This window comes from Chelonia mydas, chromosome 22, assembly GCF_015237465.2.
Source record: "Chelonia mydas isolate rCheMyd1 chromosome 22, rCheMyd1.pri.v2, whole genome shotgun sequence".
Classification (NCBI taxonomy): domain Eukaryota; kingdom Metazoa; phylum Chordata; order Testudines; family Cheloniidae; genus Chelonia; species Chelonia mydas.
Genome location: NC_051262.2, coordinates 5,648,433 through 5,672,025, shown reverse-complemented (window position 1 = coordinate 5,672,025; position 23,593 = coordinate 5,648,433). Strand labels below are relative to the sequence as shown.

Here is a 23,593-nt window from a genome sequence, read left to right as displayed (position 1 = left end):
CAGGACTAGGAGCAGCAGTGCCAACATACCACGCTTCATGGGCTGCTCTCATTACACATCAAGCCAGAGGGGAACAGGAACCAAAGGAAACCTTGCCAAGAAGCTTATGACAAAGGGCTCTCAGCCCATTTCTGCCAAAGAGGCTTAGAGATTTCGAATTAGCTTTGACTGCCTCTCTGAACAGAACACCTAAACATTGGAGTCCCCCATCACTACAAACCAACTTCAGGACCCTCCGAGGAGGGACACCATAGATGAGACAGATTGGACAGAACTTGCCCGTTGGACTTGGCTTAGCAGTGGCTCGTTTCTGCTGGGGTCACTGTGGGGTGGGGAGAAACTCTGAAACGCTGTAGAGAGGCAGGATGGTCTAGTGGTTAGGGCACAACCTAGGCCTGGGTTCAATTTCCTGCTTCACCACAGACTTCCTGTGTGACCTTGGGCAAGTCACTTAGTTTCTCTATGCCTCAGTGTCCTATCTGTAAAATGGGGATAATAGAACTGCTCTGCCTCACAAGCGTGTTTTGAGGATAAATACAGTAAAGATTGTGAGGGGTCAGATACTATGATGATGGGAGCCACATAAATGTGATAGATAGATAACCCCCTTCACCCATAAATGGGGGATATATTTTAGCCTATAGACTTCCAACTCCTCCTCCTTCCAACTCCTTCTGTACTTTGTTGCCACCATGTGTCCTCCGCCCCTCCCCCGCAGTAATGCAACCGGATGTCTCCAAAACAAACAAGGCCACAAAAGGAAAATAAAAGACCATCTCCCCATGGCACTGAGCTCAGAGGCTCGGCACTAAACATCCGCTGGAAATCAGTCTGGAAAAACAATAAACTCCCTTCGAAGGCGTTACTCCACCAGGGAGTTACCCAGCAATCCAGAAACCAGACTGTCATTAGGCGGACATGGGAACAGCTGCATGGAAAGGAATTCTCTTCAGAAGGCTGCCTGACCTATGCTCACACAGGAGCTTGCTTTAAGGTCAATGCTTGCATGGCTTTGGCAGAGCTGCCCAACTAAGGCTAAAGAAGCCAATGGGTCTGAACTGGGTAAAATGTATGAGTGCAAAAGCCACAGATGGACTGGAGTCTTGGGGCTAGAGTCTGCTCTCAGTTACACCAGTATAAATCTGGAGTTACTGACTACTCTGAATCCAACAGAGTCACTCAGGTTTGCACTGGCTTAATTGGGATGAGCTCATCTAGTCTATTCTTCTGCTGGGACATTATCTTTTATGATTGTTATCCATTTGTACTATGTTAGCACCTTAAAGGCTGCAGCTGAGGTCATAGCCCCATTGTGGTAGGCACTGTAAAAACACCTAATGAGAGACAGTCAGCCCAAAGCGACTGCAATTGAAATAGACAAGACAGACCAAAGGAGGCAGAAAGATCTTATCTTCATTTTACAGTTGGGGAAACTGAGGCCGAGAGCGATGAATTGATTTGCCCAGTGCTAAATGGGAAATTTAGTGGTAGAGGTATGAATTGAACATTTGATTTTGTCCCGAACTGGAATGAAAACAAATATTTTTTAAATGGCCTTTGAAGCAGGATTTCCTAAAAATGTCAGTCTCAGAAAATGTTTGGTTTAGAATTCCGAAATGTTGTCTGGAATTTTAGTTTATGTGGGTTTTTTTTTTCACGTTTATATTATTTTCACACTCTTGCATAGCATGCCTGTAATAGGAGGGCATCACATGGCTCAGTCCATTACAGAAATGGGTGCTAATTGTGCAGCTCAGAGATGGATCTAACTCTTCCCTAGTTTGGGGTGTTCGGGTCTGGGGTTAGATATCTGGGGGTTTTGTAATACACATCACAGAAGAGAAGAATGAGGGGGGATTGGATAGCAGCCTTCAACTACCTGAAGGGGGGTTCCAAAGAGGATGGAGCTGGGCTGTTCTCAGTGGTGGCAGATGACAGAACAAGGAGCAATGGTCTCAAGTTGCAGTGGGGGAGGTCCAGGTTGGATATTAGGAAACACTATTTCACTAGGAGGGTGGTGAAGCCCTGGAATGGGTTACCTAGGGAGGTGGTGGAATCTCCATCCTTAGAGGTTTTTAAGTCCCAGCTTGACAAAGCCCTGGCTGGGATGATTTCATTGGGGATTGGTCCTGCTTTGAGCAGGGGGTTGGACTAGATACCTCCTGAGGTCTCTTCCAACCCTGATATTCTATGGTTCTATAATCACTACTGCTGTCATGTCATAACAGAATAGTTAGAATACCCTATTATTTTTATTTTATTTTCAAAATCATTAAAGGCAGCTGCTTCTTAGTACAGATTGAAGCATCTTCTCTTCTTGATAAAAGTGTTTTCTCTTTGGGTTGTAATGAGACAGCAAGACACTTTGACAGAATGTCAAAGACACTGTTTTGCAGTCTAATACCTGTCCCATCCTTTCTGCATAGTGACTCTTTGGGTCTGAGGAGCTTGCATATACATACATATATATATTATAGGGCACGCGCACCTTCTATCTAATCTAATCTATCTATCTATCACCTGCAATCTTCTTAGACCCAAAGACCCGCTATGTACCAAGGATGGGACAAGTATATTTATTATAAAGTTAATTTCATGCCCTTGCAAGGTGCCAGGCTGCTATTTCTGGGGAATGGAACCTTCTATTTATCCACAGAGCAGGTGGCAGTCATGAAACATCTGCTTTCAACCCACAAGCCCTGATTCAGCCAGTCTCTTCAGAAAGCTTGGAAACTTCTTAGAATCTGGCCCAATTTTCGGGTTTAAACCCCAGACTAAGCAAAGTCTACCTGGATTGCGGTTAGATGCACACACTTATGGTACTGCACCCCTTATACACACAACCATTGTTTTATCATATGGCTTTGGTGTAAAAAGACTGCAACTCCTGCTAAAATAATTGAGAGTTGCACCTATTTACATAGGGCTTAACTTGGCCCAGCATAGCCTGTAAACAGGAAAAGAGCATGGAAAAGATTCCTACAGCTTTCCATTCGCCCGTCTACTATGTGTGCTCTTTACCTATGGATAGAGGTAGGAGAAGGTTCCTGATTGGAGCTGGGGCAATAAAGGAAATAAATTTTGCTATTTATCTGCTCAAACTCAGCAACAAATGGTGATTTAGAAGCATGCATGACTCTTTCACAGTCTTTTCACAGTCACTTTCTGTGAATGCTCAACCTTTCCCAATGCTCAAGAAAAGTGAATGTTTCATGCAAATATTCACCCTACCAGAATTGAAAATAATTTATCTGCTTGCAAAATTCACACTGCTCCCTTGAGTCAGACCTTGTCTATACACAGAAATGGTGCCAATTTCAGTAAAATGGTTTTAAATAATCATTTTTCTATTTTCCTAGTGGCAAGGAGCCCTAACCATGGACCAGCACACCATTGTGCTAGGCGCTGTACAAACACAGAACAAAAAGACAGTCCCTGCCCCCAGGAGATTACAATCTAAGTATAAAACATGAAACAACAGATGGATACAGACAGATGGCGGAGCATATGGAAAAATCACTTCCTTTAGTTAAATAGGTGCACATTTTTTATGTAAGTGTCAGAGTGATTTGTATATTCATTTGTGACATTCACCCTTGGAATGTTATGTGGACCAACAACCATTTGCTGAAGAAAATTGCAAATTACTTTGGATAAATCTGATTATTTTGTGATCATCCAGCTACGGGGAGGTGGTGGTGGGGGTGGTGGTGGGAGTTCAAATCCATCAGTTCATTCAGCTCGTCTTAGCTCATCTTACAAAATATGGGTGGGGTTTGCACTGATCTAACCGTGCTCCCTCTCCCGTCAGTGGTAAAATTCCCATTGTTTTCAGTGGGAGCAGAGTTATACTAATGCTGAATGCTTTTGAAAATTCCATCCTAAATATCTGACTGCATTGACTAACTGTGTTGCTGCACGGGCCAAACAGGAGACATCTCCAGCTCTCTCGAGATTATAAGAGTTATGCACTGTCAGTTTGTAAGAAAATACACATTTGTCGGTCTCCCACACCTTGCTGTGCAGCACATTGTTCCTGATCAGTTTTCTACCTTTCATTTCTCAGTTTTTACATCCCCTGAGCTCTGGAAGGTTGAAATCAGGGGAGGAAGAAAGGAATGCAAATGCAGTGGATAGAAAAGAAAATTGATGAGCTGGGGTCATGTAGGATCTATCTACTTATACGGCCTCTCATCATCACATCTGAGCTCCTCATAATGTATTTATCCTCAGGACACTTCCAGGATGTAGGTGTAACCCACACATCTCCTGGGTGTGGTGCTCTGTCCCATCAAGTGGCCCTAAAGCCACTTAGAAAGAGATTAATGAGTCTGCTCTACAGCCTTAGCTAACAGCCACATGGCTTTTAGCTCATGCATTTAGCTTCAGAGGTCCCAGGTTTGACCCTGCCTGCCAACAACTGGGGTCTATCAGCCTTACATAGGGAGGTGTTATTATCCCTGTTTTATAAGCAGAGAGTGCTAAGGGATTTGCCTAGGGTCCTATAGGAAATCTGTGGCAGAGGAGGGACTTGAACCAAAGTCTCCCAAGTCCCAGACTACTGGGCTAACCACTGGATCACCCTTCCTCTCTGGGTAATGCTATAGCTCTTTTAAAAGAGTAGCTCATCCCTGTTTGGTAGCCCACTGCAGGACCTTACTAAAGCAAAATGGGCTATTAAAAGAAGAGCAGGCCCTCCCAGGTCCTGCTGGGGTAGGGCCGTGCTGCAGGGGACAGGACCAAAGAGGTTTAACAAAATCCTGCTACCTTTGAACACAGGGTTATTCACACCATGCCGACTTTTGAGCAGCCATAGTCAGTGAATGTCTCTTTCGTACTTTCTCCTCCTTCAACAAAATTCCCAGCCGGATCCAGAAGAACACAGGACTTGCCAGCCTGGCTCACAGCCAGGTCAATATCCTGTCTCTGATGGTGGTGCACACCAGTTCTTTGGAGGAAGGTGCAAGTACTCTAAAATGGAAAATTATGGAATAATCTCCCCATAACCCCATCACTTAGTAGTTGGCTTAGTCACTGAAGAGAGTCTGTATTTCTTTTTAATCATATAGCCATGGATGTTCCTATTATCTATATAAATACGCAGATCTTTGTTGACTGCTGCTAAGTTCTTCCCCTAAGTGATATCTTGAGGCAGAGGGTTCCGCAGGCTAATTTTGGTTGGTGTAAAACAATATTTCATGAGTTTAGTTTTGATTTATCTTTCACTCCCTTTTGTTCCTCCTCTTCCTCTCCCTCTCTTTTCTTCACTCTTTCCCTTTTTCCTCTCTCTTCCTCTTCCCCTCCATTTATCATCCAAGTGCATCGTGAGATGTTAAAAACTCACCACCGCCTGTTTCCCTCCTCCCCCCACCCTGCAAGAAAACATTGCACCAGCATCAGAGGGTAACTTACTTTCCCTGAGGTAACTGAGGTGAGACAACAGAACTTCTGTGTTGTAAAGGGAGGTGGCTCGGAGGAAACCTTCTTTGTTCATTTTGCACAGTTCCTTGCCGTCCATGTTCTGGAAGAGGGATGTGTCAATCTCCATTAATCCATACTCCTTTATAGCCCACTCCAGCCACTGGCGCACGTGTTCCTGGGTCCACAAGGTGGGATCTGGAAGAAGAGGAGACAGCTGGTAAATATCATGCCCAAAGGGACAGCCTGTCATAGGAGTGTCATGCTATCAGTCAGTTAGCCCATTAATAATGTTAGCAATAAGGCAGATTTCATCTACACATCTCAAAGGTGGGAAAGTATAATTAATTCTGGTTTACACATGGGGAAACTGAGGCACAGAGCAGCAAGGGACTCATCCCTAGTGAGATAATGAATTAATAGCGGAGCCAGGAGTAGCATCCAACTCACTAGGTTTGCACTCAGATGCACTATCTCCTGGGCCATCTTTGTAGTAGCTGATTTATGACTCACCTCTTTGAATAAAAAGCTCATCCCTTTGAAGAGATGCACTTGTCACACCATCAGGTCCTTTTAAGCTGCACAGCTATAGCAGGGATATGGAAGTCACTCAGCCTGTCCTGAGTGCTTTACAAATTCCTAACAGATGGCCTTTTAAACTTTGAGAAGGGTGGTTATTATGGTCAGCAAAGGGAGGCTGAAAAATTCTTGCCTAAACAGCTCTGTTAACCATGTATCTGAGTCACGTTTGCTGACTCAGCTGACAAACACAAGCTTTCAACCCCATTAGAATTGCAAAACCAACATAGCTATTGGAGGGTGAGCTGGATTCTATACTGTCTCGTGCATCGCTGCCAATTGTCAATTAAGGTCCAGTTGCGGAATTGTTATTAGTGGCAAAGATGGAAGAGGCGGATGGAATTCAGCTGGAGGTGTCAGCAACTATGTTGAGAGTTCGCTGCACCGGCAGTTACACAAGGAAATCATCCTTTGAGTTTTAAGATGATGGGTTGGATCAAAAAGTCCCAGAGAGAATTAAACATGCAGAGCCTTGATACCGTTTATACAGAATCATTTTCAGAGACTATCTCCACTGTCAGATTCTTCCTGTGCTATTTTTCTCATGTTCCCTCCTCTGGAAATTTGAGCCACAGATTAGGTTCTCTTGCAAAATTACTTGAATTTAGGGAGTGGTCTTTGCCCAGACTCTGGGTCCTATCACCCTGGAATTTTGGATCTGGGCCTGTCCTTTACATCTGGCACCTCTCTCTATGAGGGACTCTATTCAAACGCTCAAGAACTTTGGCGGAGTTTGTCTACAGACTAGAACTTGATTGCATGACCATGCCTCGCCTGGCAATTCCTGCTTTTGATGAGACTGGAAGTATCCAGCATCACAGTTTCCTGCCACTTCAATTTCTGGTCCCTCCAGCCCTAGAATATCCAGAGATGTGGGGCACAAATCATGGCTGGGTGTTTAGCACAGTTTGGAGGATGGGATTGGCTGGCATCCCATGCCACCCAAGCATCCCCTTATACAGAGGGCATCATCTAGCGGCTGCATCTGCTGGGTTTCAGGGCTGCTTCGTACCAGAGTGAAATGGCAATGGAAAATCACTCCAGAAAATACTAAAAATAAATAGTGAGATTTACTTACCTACTTCTTAATAGCACCTGAGCTCTGTAAAACTGAATATTAACCATGTAAGTTACTATCCTTCACTGTTAATTTACTTTCTGCATTTCCTCTTAGTTTAGGCAATGAAAATACCCTGATCAGCTGCACTTCTGTTTCCATCCACTTTCTTGCCATTTCACTTTCAAGTTCTGGAGAAAGTTGGCCTTTCGGTTGTAAATATTGAAGGAGAATGTTTATTTAGTTAGTTTTGTAAGATCCCTAAATTTAGGGCCCAGGGTGACCTGACAGAATTCCGGAAACATTTTTCTAAATCTCAGGCATGTTCATTAACAATGTCGGGAGAAGATTCTAGAGAGTTCCTTTGGGTCGTTTGTCTTTGTTGATGCTGAAAACATGTCCTTTCCCGTCATTCTGCTTCGGTCATTTGCCTTTCTGAGGGTAAAATTCACCCCATGCAGAGGCTTAACTGGGCTTAAATGGGACCTTGAGCACAGGGGTCAATCTTTTATTGGCTTTCCCTCTCTTACTGCATTCAGTTCAAGGATCTTGTCCTTATTCCAAATGGTAAACAAATGCACTGGAATTGTCATCTGTTCACGGTCAGTTCATGAACCGAAAACAGAGCTAAATTTGACAAATACACCTCTTTCTGCCGATAAATTGGAAAGAATTCAGAGAAGAGCCACGAGAATGCTTAAAGGATTGGGGATCATGCCTTACAATGATAGACTCCAGTAGCTCAATCTGTTTAGCTTAACAAAGAGAAGGTTAAGGGGTGACTTGATCATAGTTTATCAGTACGTGCATGGGGAACAAAATATTGATAATGGGCTCTTCAGACTGGCAGAAAAAGGTCTAAAAAATCCAGAGGCTGGAAATTGAAGCGAGACACATTCAGATTAGAAACAAGATGCAATTTTTTTAACACTGAGGACAATTAACCTTTGGAACCATTGACTAAAGATTGTGGTCGATTCTCCATAACGGGCCATTTTAAAATTAAGATTGGATTTTCTCTGGTTCAAACAGGAAATAACTCAAAAAAGTCCTGTGGCCTGTGTTACACAGGAGGTCAGACTAGACGATCACAATGGTCCTTTTTGGCCTTGGAATCTATGAATCTACGAACAGTTCATTAGCTGCATCCTTCAGAACACAGGGGGAATCCTGGTCCCACTGAAATCAATGGAAGTTTTGCCAGTGACGTCAATGGGGTGAGAACTTCACTCATACAGTTTCCTTCATAGGGAAGTTCCTATGCTAAAGTGCTTATACACAGAGAGTTTCCAAACTATGCAGGGGAAAGATGCCCTCCCCTTCCAAGCATAAATTCTGCAGGTTCCCCACAGCAGTGATTCCCAAATCCCTGATCATCTGAATGGATTTCATATGCCCTGTTACATTTGGATAGGTACAGTTAGATATTGTATAAGGCCACACCGCTGCTTGGGAATTTTCCAACAGAATTGTTTTTTGATAGAAAATATTTTGAAATTTTCTGATTTTTCATTGGAAATATCAAAGCAAACTATTTCATTTTTAGTCAGTTCTACAATAAAGTGCATCTGCCTAAGGTGCTTTGAGCCTCATGGGAGATGTAGATCAGTATTTCAGGTTCCCATTCAATTCTATGAGCTGGGCATCCTGGCCAGACTACATCACCCATGGTGCACCACAATTTCCCCTCTGACCAAGCTGTGTGGTGCATCATGAGAATCACATTGGTTCAAGACACTGAAACAAAATACTGGAGTTCCCCACAGGATGGAAAGCCCAATTTTTGCTTAGCTTTATACGGCTATTAATACAGAGAACTCAGCAGAGAACCGATAACTCTCCCCCACCCTCCCTGTTAAATCAAAGATGGACAGTGGCGGAAAGAGATTAGAACACGAATATTGTGATGCCGACGGTACCTGCTGGGACGATGACTCTCCTCTCATTGGTGGTCATGTTTGGGGGAGGGCCATTCTTTTCATCCATGTAGGTGCTGTAACTCATCGGGTTGGACTCCGTCCCCGCGCCCACCAGTTTGCTGCATTTGTTAATGCTGCAGTCTACCGGTGACTCCCTGAAATGGGAAAGGAAGCAGACATCTCGTCAACATTGTCATTGCTGACCCTTCCTCCCTGCTGAAGCAAAACGACAGGGGGTGTGTGCGGGGGTGCCACAGAAATGGCAGTGGAGGGGGGAGCAAGTTGTAGGTCAGAAACAGGGGGAGCGTCTAGAGGGTACCTTGCACTTCTGTATCACCTGTCACGTGACAATCCCAGGTAATCTACACACCAGAAACCTCACAGCAGGAGCGTGTTAATTATTAATCTATTCAACAGAAGGATAAACTCAGGCATGAAGCATCCTGGTATTCAGGTGTGCTGAGCACCCCAAATTCCAGCTGGCATCAATGGCAGCTGCAGGTGCTTAGCACATCTGAAAAATCAAGCTCCAAGTGCCTTGCTCGAGATTGCATAGTAAGTCAGTGGCAAAGCTGGGATCCCAATAGCCCAGACTCCCAGTCCTCTAGCCACTGGCCATGCTACCTCCCTATGAAAGTCTTCCCCTCCTCCCTTCACGTGAAGCAGTGAGCTCCAGCCAATGCCACATTGCGTTACCCTTACTGGAAACGTCCTGCATTGCTTGATATCACGTTAATGTCTGCAGTAAAGCAGATACAACTTGGTGTTAGAAGCCCCCAGTTGGTTTGTCTCACCCACCAGTTGTGCGGTGTCATAACCTTGATGGTCAGCTCGTGGGAGACAAGAACTGTCTGTTGTTGGTTTGGTTGGTTGGGGGCTGTTTTTTTTACTGTGTGTCACTCCAGCACCTAGCACAAGGCTTTAATTTTTGACTAGTACCTGTAAGCGCTAAATAATAAGAAATACAGCACTCCCTCTCCATTTTGTTATTAAAGGCCACAGAATGTCCACACTGGAAACATGGAGCTACAGAATGCTCCCAGGAAGATAATAAAAATGTGCTAATGATCATTTATATTATTGCAGTGCCTAGAGATTTGGGTCTCATCACGCTAGGTGCTGTCCATGTAACCCACTGGCAAATGTGTGCTGCAGGTCCCCTCCTGTGCTGATCTGCAGAGGATATCTGTCCATTACAGCTGCTAGCTAAGAAGCCTGCACTGCAGTAGCTCATGCTGTAGAGATTCCCCAGTTTAATTCTTGGTGTGTCAGGGATGGCAGCCACCACATATCTGCAGTCAGAGGCAGTCCCTGGCCGACGAGTTCACAAGGTAAATAGAGAAGAGGGAGTTGCCATCAGTTTACAGATGGGAACTGAGGCACAGTGAGATTAAGGCCCAGATTTTTAAAGGTATTTAGGCCCTGTGGTTCTCAGGGTTGCAGTGCCTAACTGATTTATGAACCTAAGTCTCATTTTCAAAAAGGATTTAGGAACTTCGGAGCCAAAGTCTCATTAACAATCAATGACTTTTAGGGTTGGAAGTGCCAAAATCACTACTGAAAATAAGACAGAGGCTCCTAAATCAGGCTTTGAAATGCTGAGCACAAAAATGCTTAAATACCTTTAGAAATCAGGCCTTAAGTGTGTGGCTGAAGCAAGGGTTGAACCCGGATCCCCGTCCAGTGACTTATCCACATGACCATCCTTCCTCTTTACCAATAGTGCAAAGAAACATGCAAAGAAGTGCTTTGGGAGGAAGCTACTTACTGCAGGGTAAAGAACATGCCAGTGCATTCATCCCGTCCTGGGAGCCAGTTGGGAGGGTTTTCCAATATAGAACAGTAAATGAGTTTGTTTCTGAATCTAACGGAGGGTGGGGGAATTACTGAAGTTCAGTGATCATGACTGGGAGATAAATACTCCACTGAGAGATTCTAAGGCAGATGGTAATTTTTTCCTCATGTCTTGCTTGGGGAATGTGGCTTGAAAATGGAAATAAGATGTATAACTTACACATGTTTGAGTTTAAGGTTTTACTATTTCGCCTACTGTTTTTCCAGGCAGAGAACCAAAATCCACCTTCGGAGAGGCAAACTGCTGAAGGTTTAATGTCCCATGGCAGCCAGAGCAAGGTCTGAGCAACTGTTGGGACGTCAGGCTTTTCAGAGAGTCTGAGCACTTCCCACTCGCTGCAGAAATACTCGGTGTCGGGTGTTAAATGTTGCATGTACTGGGAGCAAGAACGGTCCTGTTTGGAGGAGACTAGAGGAGCATCCAGGCTTGAGCTTTAGGACCCAATCCAGTACAGCACTGACGGGCTCTAGGAGGTGCCTGGCATCCTCCACTCTCATCGGCTTCAATGGTTGTTGAGGGGGTTCCACATCTTTCAGCAACTGGACCTTTCAGCTCAGACTTTAATGGCCCATTTGATGGGCCTCATCCAACCCCCCAGATCCTCACACTCCCAGATTTGAGGAAATTTCAATTTCAGGTGAAATCCTCGCTCTCACTGATCTCAGCGGAGTCAGGATTTCTCCCCTGGTATCTACCATACTTCTTACACAGCCTCTGTCACAGTGCTGTCTGGTTGGCCAGTATCCCTATAATGGACTGACCCAAACCCCACTGTTCTGTACTGCATTTCCCTTGGAAAACACTCCTCTCATAGAATATCAGGGTTGGAAGGGACCTCAGGAGGTCATCTAGTCCAACCCCCTGCTCAAAGCAGGACCAATCCCCAATTTTTGCCCCAGATCCCTAAATGGCCTCAAGGAACCCTCAAGGATTGAACTCACAACCCTGGGTTTAGCAGGCCAATGCTCAAACCACTGAGCTATCCCTCCCCACAAAGGGGAGCTCTGACTTGAGCTTTTCTCTTGCAGATAATAGAGCAATAATATATACGTGTGTGTGTTCATATCTCTCTCTCCCAGATTTGCGCCTGTGAATATCTCTCTTAGAATCTAATCTGCATTAGATATAAACACATCCAGGTGCTTTTTAATAGAGTAAATCAACACTCCTACTTATGCTATCGGCTCCATAAAGAAGGGAGGGTTTCTTTATTCTCTTTGCAACATGCCATGCATGGCAATGGTGCTGTATACTGGCGTATCATTAATAATGCTGACAATGTTGTAAGATGGCTCCAAAGCATTTTCATTATGATTTTGCACCTGGCAAGCACAGACCTCTTCCCCAGCCAAAAGTCCAGCACTGGGGGGGCATTGTTGGTAGAAGCTATGCATTTACCCAAGCTGGCATTTGGCAGGAGAACATAAACAACCCATCTTTTGAGAAAAATGCCATGAATTCATTAATGATTATAAGTGGGCAGGACCTTACTTTAATCACCACTCGCTGCACAGCACCCCCGAACACCATGCTGGACATTAGCTCAGTGACAAACCCAGTGTTCCCCAACCAAATCGCATTTGCAACACCTGGATTTCCCGTGAAGGTCTCCCTCCAAGTATTGTCCCAGCCTGGCCTTTTCTAGGACAGGGAATTTGACATGATCCCAGCAGAAGGTGGTGTAGCTGCAAGCTACACAAAGAGGAATGCAGTAGAGAAGAGGGAGAGCCATTCCCAGTTAATAGTTTATTCACTGATCACAGCCCCATCCTTCGTTCATTAACTACCCATGAGCAGACTTAGATTTTTTATCAATTTGTTCGTAATTCAGAATTGTTTATGTGATTCTATTTCAGGCATTGGGTTGCTCCTTGGTTGTACCCGGAGTCTGGGGCTTCAAGCTTTCCAGTGGCTACACAATCCAGAATGAACGGTCTGGGCTACGCCCTGAGCAGGTGTAGATCAGCATCGGTCTACTGAGTTCAGTGGAGCTAGGCCCATTTGTAGGAGTCCTTTTGTGGGCACTCACTATGGAAGGAGGGAGCCCAAAGAGCACGGGGCTATGCGGATCCCAACACCCTTTGTCCCGACAGCAACGTTCGATTTCTGCTCCTTCCAAGAGGACATCGGGAGCTCAGTGTTTGGGGAAGTGTTAGGCTGGCCTCGCCAAAGCAGACAAGCAGCTACCCTGGCATTGACAAAGAGCTACTCTGTGCAACCTCACCCAGAGCTCCAGATATGTGGAAACAAAGCAACCACTGTACCAGGGCCTCTGTCTAGGAATCACCCTGAGCTTGAGTTTGAATTAGCAACATAAGGGATTCCAGTGATTTCGGAAACTCACTCAGCAGGAGATTTCCACTTTTTTCTCTCCCTTTCCTCTCTCCTCTTATCTCTTCTCCCTTCTCTCCTGTTCCTACTTCTTTCATCTTTTTTTTTATTCCTCTCCCCACATTATGTCCTTTTGTCTCTTCTCCCCTCTCCTCCCTGTTACTCATCTTTCCTTCTCCTTCCCCTCCTGGAGGGAATGTTTGGGATTATGGTCTCTTCCCCAACGTTCAAAAGTTCTGTCTGGAATCTGAAGGGGATCTTCCCACTACATTACACTCTCCTTGCCCCCTTCTCATTCTCTCTTGGACTTGTATACCCTCTTTATGTTTGTACAGCAGAGCCTGGATCATAATTGGTGTATCTGGCCACTGCGATAATGCAAATAAAATAATCAGAATATGAAGGTATGTAGAAAAAGGGCAAAGGATGAACAAGAAGGGACCAGAGAGAGAGGGAGAGTGCAGAGATGAAAGAAGAGTGATGTTAGACACAAGTGCATGAATGTTGACAAACCCCCCATTCTTACAGAGAAACAGAATGATAGGAAAAGCACAAACCAATTCTCAAACACAGGTCCCTCACTTAGATTGTACTAATCCTGAATGTAGTGAGTCAAATGAGCACATCTCGTTATATCATCTCCGAATCCAAGAGCCTCAAGAATATTTGATCTCATAACACTCCTGTCCAGGACAGAAGAATTATCCTCATTCTAGGATCAGAAACTGAGTCGCACCGCGATTAAGTGACTTGGCCAAAGTCACACAATGAGTCTGTGGCACAGGTGAGAACCAAACCCAAATCTCTAAAGCCCCAGAACCCTAAACACACTATGTAAACAGGCAGCTTGTGTGTTTAAATCCTCATTTGAACTAGAGCTGGTCTGAGCTCTAAAGTTTACAGCTAGAATTAGATTTGAATTTCCCTATAGTTGAAGAAGGGAAGTGGGAGCAGATACCAGCAATATCACAAGATCAGATGGTTGATGGGTCAAACCTATCAAGTTCAGATCCAAAGTTCCTTGTGATTTGGATCTAGTGGTAGAATTCAGGCCAATCTCTGGTTTATATGATGGACTGAAACACCCTAAGAAGAGACTCACTTTTGGAAAATGGCCTACATTGTGTGAGGGACAGAGGAAAAGGTGCATCAGGATAGATGGAAAATGGGCGATAGAAAAGAAATGGTGCATCAAAGTCAATGACAAAACACCCATTGACTTCAGTAGTGCAGGCTCAGAACCCAAGACTGTTCCCTTGTGGTGTGCTACTTAAGCAATATTTGCAGAACTCAAGGGGGTTCAAAAAAGGGTGACAATAATGATCAAGGGCCTGGAAAAGCGCTCATATGAAGAGAGATGGAAAAGACTGGGATTGTTTAACTTAGAAAGCAGATGAGGAAGGGGAGGGACCTGATAAAAATGTATAAAAGTCTTCTGCTCTTTAACACAACAACAACAAAGTAGTATGAAGAAAGCACAAGGGCACAGCGGGGTCCCGATAACAGTGTTTACTGACCATACCCAACATTCAAGGACTAGTTACATATACACCCAGCTGCTCTGCAAGGCTTCTAAAACAGAACACAGTGAGCGCCCCTAGAGGGCTCACATACTAGTTAAAGGGAAACTGCTATTCATATACACTTCAGCGAAGAGAAAACAGGAAAAGTGTAATAAGTTCAGGGAGTCCTTTTGTTTTACTTAGAGACAATTTTGTGGCAACATTTATTATGCCATAAAATGAGCTGCCTGAACCTTAATGATATTTTAATATTTCAGGGGATGTTTTCAAAGCATTGATTTGATCGTTAGCCAAGCAAAACTCATTAACATCAGTGGGAATTACACAGCTAAATTCCTCCACACACATGCACATACCAAACACTTGGACATTTTACCCCACTTTATTTATGTGATTAAATTGATACTATTGTCATGAAATTCAGAACTCGCATGTCGGAAAGGCCATCCTCTGCTCTCGGTTACAGTGATGTAATTCATGATAAATCACTAAAGACAGCAAGAGGTTTGGGATTTTTGTGTTATGGGTTATTATTTGTATTTAGAGCTAGTTTAAAAAACTGCAAAAAGAAAAGGAGTACTTGTGGCACCTTAGAGACTAACCAATTTGGGCTTTTTTGGTGATAATTTTGGTGACCAAATCCTTCCATTTTTCCCCCTCACTGAACTTCAAACTTTTCCATTGAAATTTAGAGCAGCTGATTGAAAAGCAGGATGCACGTTTCATGCAAAATTTCTGCAAAACACTCATCCTGGTTTTCCTTCATTGAAACTCAACATTTCAATGAACAGTTTTGTTAAAAAAAAAACACCCAAATTTTGGAAAAAATTAACCAGCTGTATTTGTATTCTGGCAGTGCCCACAGGCCCCAGCTGAAATTGGGGTCCTTTGTGCTGTACAAATACATAGGAAGAGATCACCTCTTTCCCAACTTGCTTACAATCAAAACAGACCAAAGAGACAAAGAGGAGGAGAAAAGAAAGATTGTCTCCCCTAGTTACAGGTGGGGGGAACTGATGCTAGAACAAGGCATGTTAGAACAATGCACAGAGCGGTTTAATGGAGGGCTGGCTGGAAAACAAGAATTCTGTTTTGCAAAATAATATCAAGGTTTCAAACATGTTTTCATTCTGCAGCAGAATGAAACAGAGACCTTTAGACATTTTTTTCCAGACTAGCCAGGGCTATGGCACTTGCATGTAATGTGGGAGACCCACATTGAAATTCAAGCTCTGAAGCAGGCAGAGAAGGCAATTGAAATGGCTCTCCCATGCCAGTACCCTAAACACTGAGCTAATGACTATTTGGGGTTGGGTCTCTGTCTTCCTCTCCACTGCCACGAGATTCTGTCCTGGACCTGAGAAACATTTCAGTCTCACTAAAAAAATTTTGACCCGTTCTAATTAAATGATTTACGCATTAAATCTGTGGAAGAACTAGAGATGGAACCCACATTTCTTGAGTGACAAGTCAATGCTTTAACCACAAGTCCATCCTCCCTCCCTGATGTGTAAGGTGGTCTAAGAGGCTGAAGAATGTTACATTTTCCACATTGGCCTTTAACTGCTCCACATTCAGACATATTAACCACTGCAAAATATGACTATGCCAGCGGAGACTTGCCAGCTATGTGTGACGGCAAGCACATATTTTGTGGCTGCATAAATTGCACCCAGATTTGAAAATTTAGCTTGAAACTTTCCCAAAGGATCCATTTCCCAAATCCTGCAGTGGTATTTTGAGCCCGGTGTCTCGCCAAGAATATAGGTCTTGAGCTGCCACTGATTGAAAGTGCGATATATGCGATCACATAGATGCCAAATGTATGGGAAGCATTTCCAGCCCCTGTTTCGGAATGAACTGGGCAGATATGACTTGCACTGAAAAGCTTGTTCACCTTGCAATGGTCTTTGCAGGCTAAAAGGACCGCTGAGGTTGTATTCTATCTGATGGGAGGACAGATCGGGAGGACGGACATGCAGAGATCCTTCCCATAGATCCCTGATCTTCCGAGACCCCTGCTCCCATCCCACCTGCAACTCATCTCCTTAAACCGCACCAGTCGGGCCTGTCTCTAGTTGCTAAGAAAAGAAATAAAAGGGAAAGCTGGACATGGTCACTTACCCCCATCCAGCTCCCTCCACTGTCAGGAATCATATAGCTTAATAACTCCCTAGAGAATACAAGCCATTCTCCCGTCAAGCAGCAAATGCTATTGCGTCAAGCACAGGTGAAGCGCAGAATAAAGGCTGCTCTCTCTAACAAGGCAGCTGGAGCCTGGTAAGAGGGCGCACTTGAAAAACAAGAGAGAAAAAGGCAGTGACAGAGGGGTGGGAGGAAGGTTTTATTATTCAGTCCACAGTTCGAGTTCATCTGTATTGAGGCTGGCGTTCGCTGCTCAGATGGTGTGTCAGTTTTGGCAGGCAGCTGATGGGCGGAGCAGCGGGGTGACTGGAATGGCCCAAGCCATGACAATGAGCTGTGATGGAGACTGGGGGACAGGGCAAATCTCTCAGTCGTGAGTAGGCGGTAGGTGGGTCTTCTGTCTAGTAGTGGACTGGGCCTCCAATCTCCTCAGTGGTTGTGAGCTCTCAGCTTAACACACCCTGCCCAAGATTTGGGTACCCCATGGAGAGGTATAAAGGGGTTCCTACCCCTCCTTATGCCCCTGTGGGTCATGTAGTCCAAGTCACCATCTAAGCCAACTCAGCCATCTCAGAACCTATCAGTGAACTAATCATAAGACAAAACAGTCAAACCTTCTGTCCAGCATAGTGCACAAATCTTCATCCCACATGAAGACATGTTTTTATGCCAGCTGCATGCTCCATACTGCCACTCTTTTGTTATGGGCTATGTGAACCTTGTTTCGGGTTGAGATAAAACCTCATTGAGATCGAGGGTGTACACTCACGCTTCAATTAACATAACTGTAATGATGACCCCCTACCTAAGACAAAAGAAGCACGTGAACCCACCCAGGAGTTTTTGCTGAATATTGGTTTGGGCAAGGGTGTATGTGTAAGGAAAGGCAGAACAGACAAAAACCTGGGACAGACTGAGTGAGAGAGACAGCCTGACAGAGTGCTGAAAGCATGGTTTCTGACCCTGGAAGAAACCTGACGAGAGGTGTTTGGGTTGGGTATGCAAGCTGACAAGAATGTTCTTGGTGCTGTAAGTTAAAGAAGCTCTTTCCTGCTATATGATTCCTTCTGCAGTCAGAGAAACAGGACTTTGTACATTCTTTGTAAATAAACAAAATTGCATCAAAGAAATACCTGACTATTACCAATTCCTCCTCCTAACTGGAACAACCTACTAGACCTCAAATTTTTTGGCCAGTCACTTGGGTCAAAAGGAGGAACAGTATATTATAAATTATATTTTAGGCTACAGTGGTAAAATTATGCTAACCTGTTTGCATTTGTTGGATCCATTCTATTGCTTCCATTCCTCTGGAAGGATGAGATTCCCCAGAACACACCTGCTATTCTATTTTTACTCTGTACTTGGGACTCCCATTCTGTATTTATAAACATTGGTGAAAAACTGGTCGGACGACCCTCTCCCCACCCCACCCCGCCATCGGCAGGAAGGGACAAGCTTTTGAGCTTCACAGAGCTCTTCCTCAGGTCTGGAGAAAAACTCTCTGAATCTTGAAACCTTGTCCTTTCCACCAACAGAAGTTGGTCCAATACAAGGTATTATTTCACCTACCTTGTCTCTCTCATATCCTGGGACCAACATGGCTACAACAACACATGGCTTTGGTAATTAAATATTCATGGTAAATAGGCCCAATGGCCTGTGATGGGTTTTAGATGGGGTAAGATCCAAGTTACCCGGGAAAGAATTTTCTGTAGTATCTGGCTGATGAATCTTGCCCATATGCTCAGGGTTTAGCTGATCGCCATATTTGGGGTCGGGAAGGAATTTTCCTCCAGGGCAGATTGGAAGGCCCTGGAGGTTTTTCGCCTTCCTCTGTAGCATGGGGCACGGATCACTTGCTGGAGGATTCTCTGCTCCTTGAGGTCTTTAAACTACAATTTGAGGACTTCAATAGCACAGATATAGGTGTGAGGTTTTTTTGTGGGAGTGGTGGGTGAAATTCTGTGGCCTGCGTTGTGCAGGAGGTCAGACTAGATGATCATAATGGTCCCTTCTGACCTAAATATCTATGAATCTATGAAACACTGCAAACATATCTCTACTTTGCACTTACAGGGCAAACCCCACATATACTGCTGTACCAGATCTTTAGCTACAGTTGCCTGTCCCCAGAGATTTAAAAGTGGTAGGCAGCAGGGCTTCCTGTTTCAAATGTCGTTCATTGTAAGGCTCTTCTTAGAAACCAAGGTTTTAAATCGAAATCAGCAAAAGGAAACATTTTGATTGACACAATTTGATTGTTCCCCCTGATTTTCAGTTTGTAAACATTTTGCGAGATTTCAATGTTTTATCCCAATTTGGGACAGGAAAATTTTTCAAAATATCTTTAAAATTCTCCTGGGATGGGACAACCACTTCCCACCCACCCCTGACTGGACTGGCTGGAGTGTATGCAGGGTGGAGGGGCACCTACAGTTGCTAGCCCATGCAGTTCTATAGCCATCCCGGCCAGCACTTCATTCCCGTGACTTCTTGATCATTATCATCACGGGGCACAGCTATTGCCCAGGCTCTCTCTTTTTCATTGGTGGGACTTAAATGTTGTGATATTCCGCAAGACAGTGGATTTATGGCTTTTGATCACTGTACCTGGGGGAAAGTCACATATGACCAGAGCCTCAGTATTAAATCTTATCTGAAAGAGGCACCTCCAGCCACAGCATGGCCCCTTGAGACATTGAGTGTAGACAGAGGGGAGAGCGCCACCTACTGTATTGCCAACACTCTCTCCGGCAGTACGGCATCCCCTAGCAGTGCTGGATTCAGTACTCACCTACTGGGAGGGCCCTGGAGTGTGCCGTGTACATCAGTGCCTGCAACACCGGGTCGGTCCTTGGAGGCCTCTAATTCCAGCCCTAACAATAGCTCTGGAGATGCAAGTTGCAAAACTGCAAGGTTCCAATCCTGTCCCCATTTAAGGCCATGACAAAACTCCCCTTGATTCCAGTGGGAACCGGATCTGCCCCTAAGTGAAGGGATGGGTTTGTACGTATACAGGCATATGGGTAATGTACAGTAGATCACTTCTGTAAGCAAGGTTTCCCTGATATAGGAACATACCAGATGGGCAGACGCACGCCTTTCCTTACCTGGATCCGTTCATATGATCGTATTCCCGCTTGACATTGACCCGGACCGGCTGATTGATCCACTCCTGCTGGGGAGGTAAAGGGTTGATTTTGTGTGGCTGGCCGTAGTCGGGGTTCCCTGAGGCCGTCATGTCCGCCTTGGGGAGGTGAGCGGCAGCACCGTACGTGGAATCGAAGAGGGACTGGTCGTCACTCACCACCGAAAGGGCCTCCTGAAGAGAAGAAACAAGAGCCCGGTGTCATGACTAAACCAGCAACTCCGATCACATTCTCCCTTTGAGTTGGCTGGCAGCTGTGAGTGCCCCACAGCTGCCAAGCCTTGCCTGAAAATGACATCTGCCAGCATCGCAGATTGAATCCAATTCTTTGGGGTCCATGAACCCTTATGCAAAACCAGTGGGTTCTTTTTCTGGTTACTCTGTGTCTGAGCAGAGCAGGAGCTGAGGTTAATTGGGTACAGTTAACTTAGGGAGCTGGGTACAGTACTCTCTTCACTGCCTGCTGCAAACTGTCCTTGAGAACCTTTTACCACCCCATTTTCAATCAGATCCCCAATTATCTGCCTGCCTGCCTCCAGCTGCTCTCACTCCCGAAATAACCGAACAGCACATACAATATAGATCATCTCTAATGTGTCATTTGAAAGTCTGTATAAATTTTCATGTATCTTTTAAAAAAGTTTTGTGCAGTGTTTCTATTTTGAGGTCATTGGTGAAGGAGTAGCTTTCATTAAGAGTCAGAGTGGAGGTGATTGTGGTGTGATGAAACATAAGTTACTTCACATTCAAAGAGAATGATGTGTTTGTTATGTGGGAGAGATAGGACTCATGATGTACCTAGCTAGTTCTAGAGCCACTTGAAAACCAGGAAATTATTTTCCTTTCTTTCCCTGCTGAAATTCAAAAATTTGACCAAAAGATTCTGACCATCAATTTCCTTGCATTTACATGCCTTATAAATAGTGCCTGCCAAGCGAAGAGAGACTGTGGCAAATTCCTGCCTCACCTAAAGCACATCTGACAAAGTCTGCACGCTCTTCATGTAGCTAAGTTAGCCGTGCATGTGCGAAGGCTGCTTGCTGGGCTGACAGCTGAACTGGGGACCTTCAGAGCTAAAAGCATAAGCTGCTATATAGCCCAAGCTAAAAGCCAATGCTTTTCCAGCTGCAGATCTCAAAGCACTTAGCAAAGATGGATAAGCCTTTTTGGCCCTTAAGCACTTGCTTTACTTTAAGCATGTGCTTAAAGTCCCCTTGAAATCAAGAAGTATTTGCCCTAATAGTTTTGCAAGTGGCTTCTACTGTTGTCATTATTACTATTTATTATTTGTGTTTCTGTAGCACCTAAGAGCCCCAGCCTGGACAAGAAATCCATTAGGCCAGACACTGTACAAACACAGAACAAAGAGACAGTCCCTGGCCCAAGTGGCTTACCATCTAAGTATAAGACAAGAGACAACAGAGGGTTATATATATAAATGGGGGAGTGCAAGTAAACAATGAGATAATACCGCCAGCATGATCAGCCATCGCTGACAGGGGTGCTGGAACAATTTGTATAGTGGGGGTGCTGAGAGTCACTGAACCAAACTGTAAACCCTATAGATGATGGAAACCACTTTAAACCAGGGGGTGTTGCAGCACCCCCAGCACCAACACCTATGATCACTGGGCAGCTTTCTCTGAGCTGAAATTAAAAGGAACCTGTGTAAAATTAAATACACACTTAATTTTCTAGCTGCCTTTACCAGGTAGGTTTGTATCTTCATATGGTGCCCCTTAGCTCATTGATTGTACTAATTTCAGAACACTTGGGGCATTGAAGATACCCCTCGAAAATACTTTCACAAGGACGGGTCAGATTTTTGCCAGAAATCTCCCCAGCAAGATTTGGGAATTCAGCCCTGGCCGACCCCAAACCCTGGTTTGTGTTAGGGATTCAAGCAGATGCATCTGTGGACGTTGTTAGTCCATTACGTGTGCTGGAAATCCCCATTCCCGTCCCCTCGAGACCTTGCAAAGGCTTAATAAAACCAGCGACACTGTCAGTGTCTTTTTCTTAAAGCAAAGAGTAGGCCTTTTCATCGGCAGCGAGGATGTGGTTACTGGTCTAGTATCTGCTTTGCTGAAGCCAGGGTGTGTCAGACAGGGATTCTGAAATGACAAAGGCAGGAAGTAGCCTTCATTGGCCTCCTAGGCGCATCTCAACACAAAACTCTGGGGGTTTCCCTTTATAGCAGGAGGGCCGAGGTGAACCTTAAAGAGAACACCCAGTGCTCAGTTGCAGGCAAGAGTTGTGCGTGCCAAGGCCCAGTGTAAAGATGGTTGTAGCTGCTTAGCCCCATAATGAGAGCTGCTAAAGTCAAAGGGGATCTCGGCTGGCGGGATTCTGTGCCCTGTTACCAAATACACTTGGCAATGGAGCTGGTTGGAAAATGAATTATTTTCCCCTCTTGGACACAAACGGGGAAATTTTTTTTGGCAATTTTCAGCAGAAAATTTTGATTTTTCATCAAAACACCTGGCTCTTTTTTTGGCCAAAACCCCCAAAATGTTCAGTTTGGGAGGAGGGGTTCAGTTTTCTGGCAAAAAAAACCTGAAAATTCGAGGAAAGCAGACACTTCCCATGAAAATTTTCATTTGGTCGGAAACTCAATTTTCTGTTGAAAAAACCATTTTGATGGAAAATTTGTGCCCAGGCCTATTCATCAGGCTAAGGAAAGATCCAGCTGAGCTCAGCTCGGGCATGGACTGATACGTTGGTTTGGATAGGACTAAATAATGGGGCAAGTCCACATTTCCTGCCGTCGTAGATAATACCAGCTGGGGAGATTTATTTCCTAAGTGCAGCATATTCTGTGAATGAAGAAATGACTCTCCTGTACAGGGAGCTGGTAATGAACCAGAGTTCATTACCACAGATATCCATAACGATGTTCTTGCATGCATACAGTAGCTTCCTCCAGATGTTAGACACTTTACTGATTAAATGCATGGAGCCTAAGGACCCTACTTTCCCCTCAGTTGCAAGGCACAGAGGAGAACAAAGGTTTATGTGACAGCTGCCATTTTGGCTGCCAGACTGGGCACTGAACCAGGGACCTCCAAAGCAAAAATCACAAACTGCTAATGCAAGCCTCCCTTGATGCAGCTGTAAAACCCATCCTCTGTAGCTCAGACACAGCTGGGGACTTGTAACACAAGTTTTCTACTGGGTTACACATGCAAACACCAAACAAATATGGCTAGATGTGTAGGAGGAGAGCTAAGAGGCATGTCTCCCTCCTCCCCCCAGGCCTTGCTGTGGCATCTCCATGCATCTAAGACTCAGCATAAATACAGAGGGGTGACCAGTGCCAGGGGATCTTTAACTTCCATGGACAGACTATAGTCACTCATCTTTTAAAAGTCTCATCTGACAGACCCAATACCTGGAACTCAATTCCACTTCCTTGGAAGAATACAGCTGGCCCAGCTGGATCTAAACCTATAGTCCAAGGTCAAGGAAGGCTGATGCTTAGCTCATTCCCTCTGGATCAGTCCCTAAATGACTTCCCTACTATAAACATGTGGCTACATTCAATTCCTAGGGGTCTAACCTGATTGAGAAGAGTCTGGCTTCAGCTCTGGTTAATGAAGAGATCCACAGCTCAGA

At 44.7% G+C, this 23,593-nt stretch overlaps 1 protein-coding gene across 12 annotated transcripts in view; it reads right to left on the bottom strand.

Annotated features, from left to right (window-relative positions):
• The window catches only part of FLI1 (Fli-1 proto-oncogene, ETS transcription factor), a 116,789-nt gene that overhangs the window by 34,525 nt on the left and 58,671 nt on the right, over positions 1-23,593 (bottom strand). For all 12 annotated transcript variants that reach the window (XM_043534151.1, XM_043534152.1, XM_037882272.2 and 9 more), the window contains 3 exons: positions 19,941-20,152; positions 8,974-9,128; positions 5,413-5,616 (listed from right to left, as the gene is read on the bottom strand). In XM_043534151.1, the coding sequence (XP_043390086.1) occupies positions 5,413-5,616; positions 8,974-9,128; positions 19,941-20,152 (571 nt within the window). The remainder of the gene's footprint in view (positions 1-5,412; positions 5,617-8,973; positions 9,129-19,940; positions 20,153-23,593) is intronic.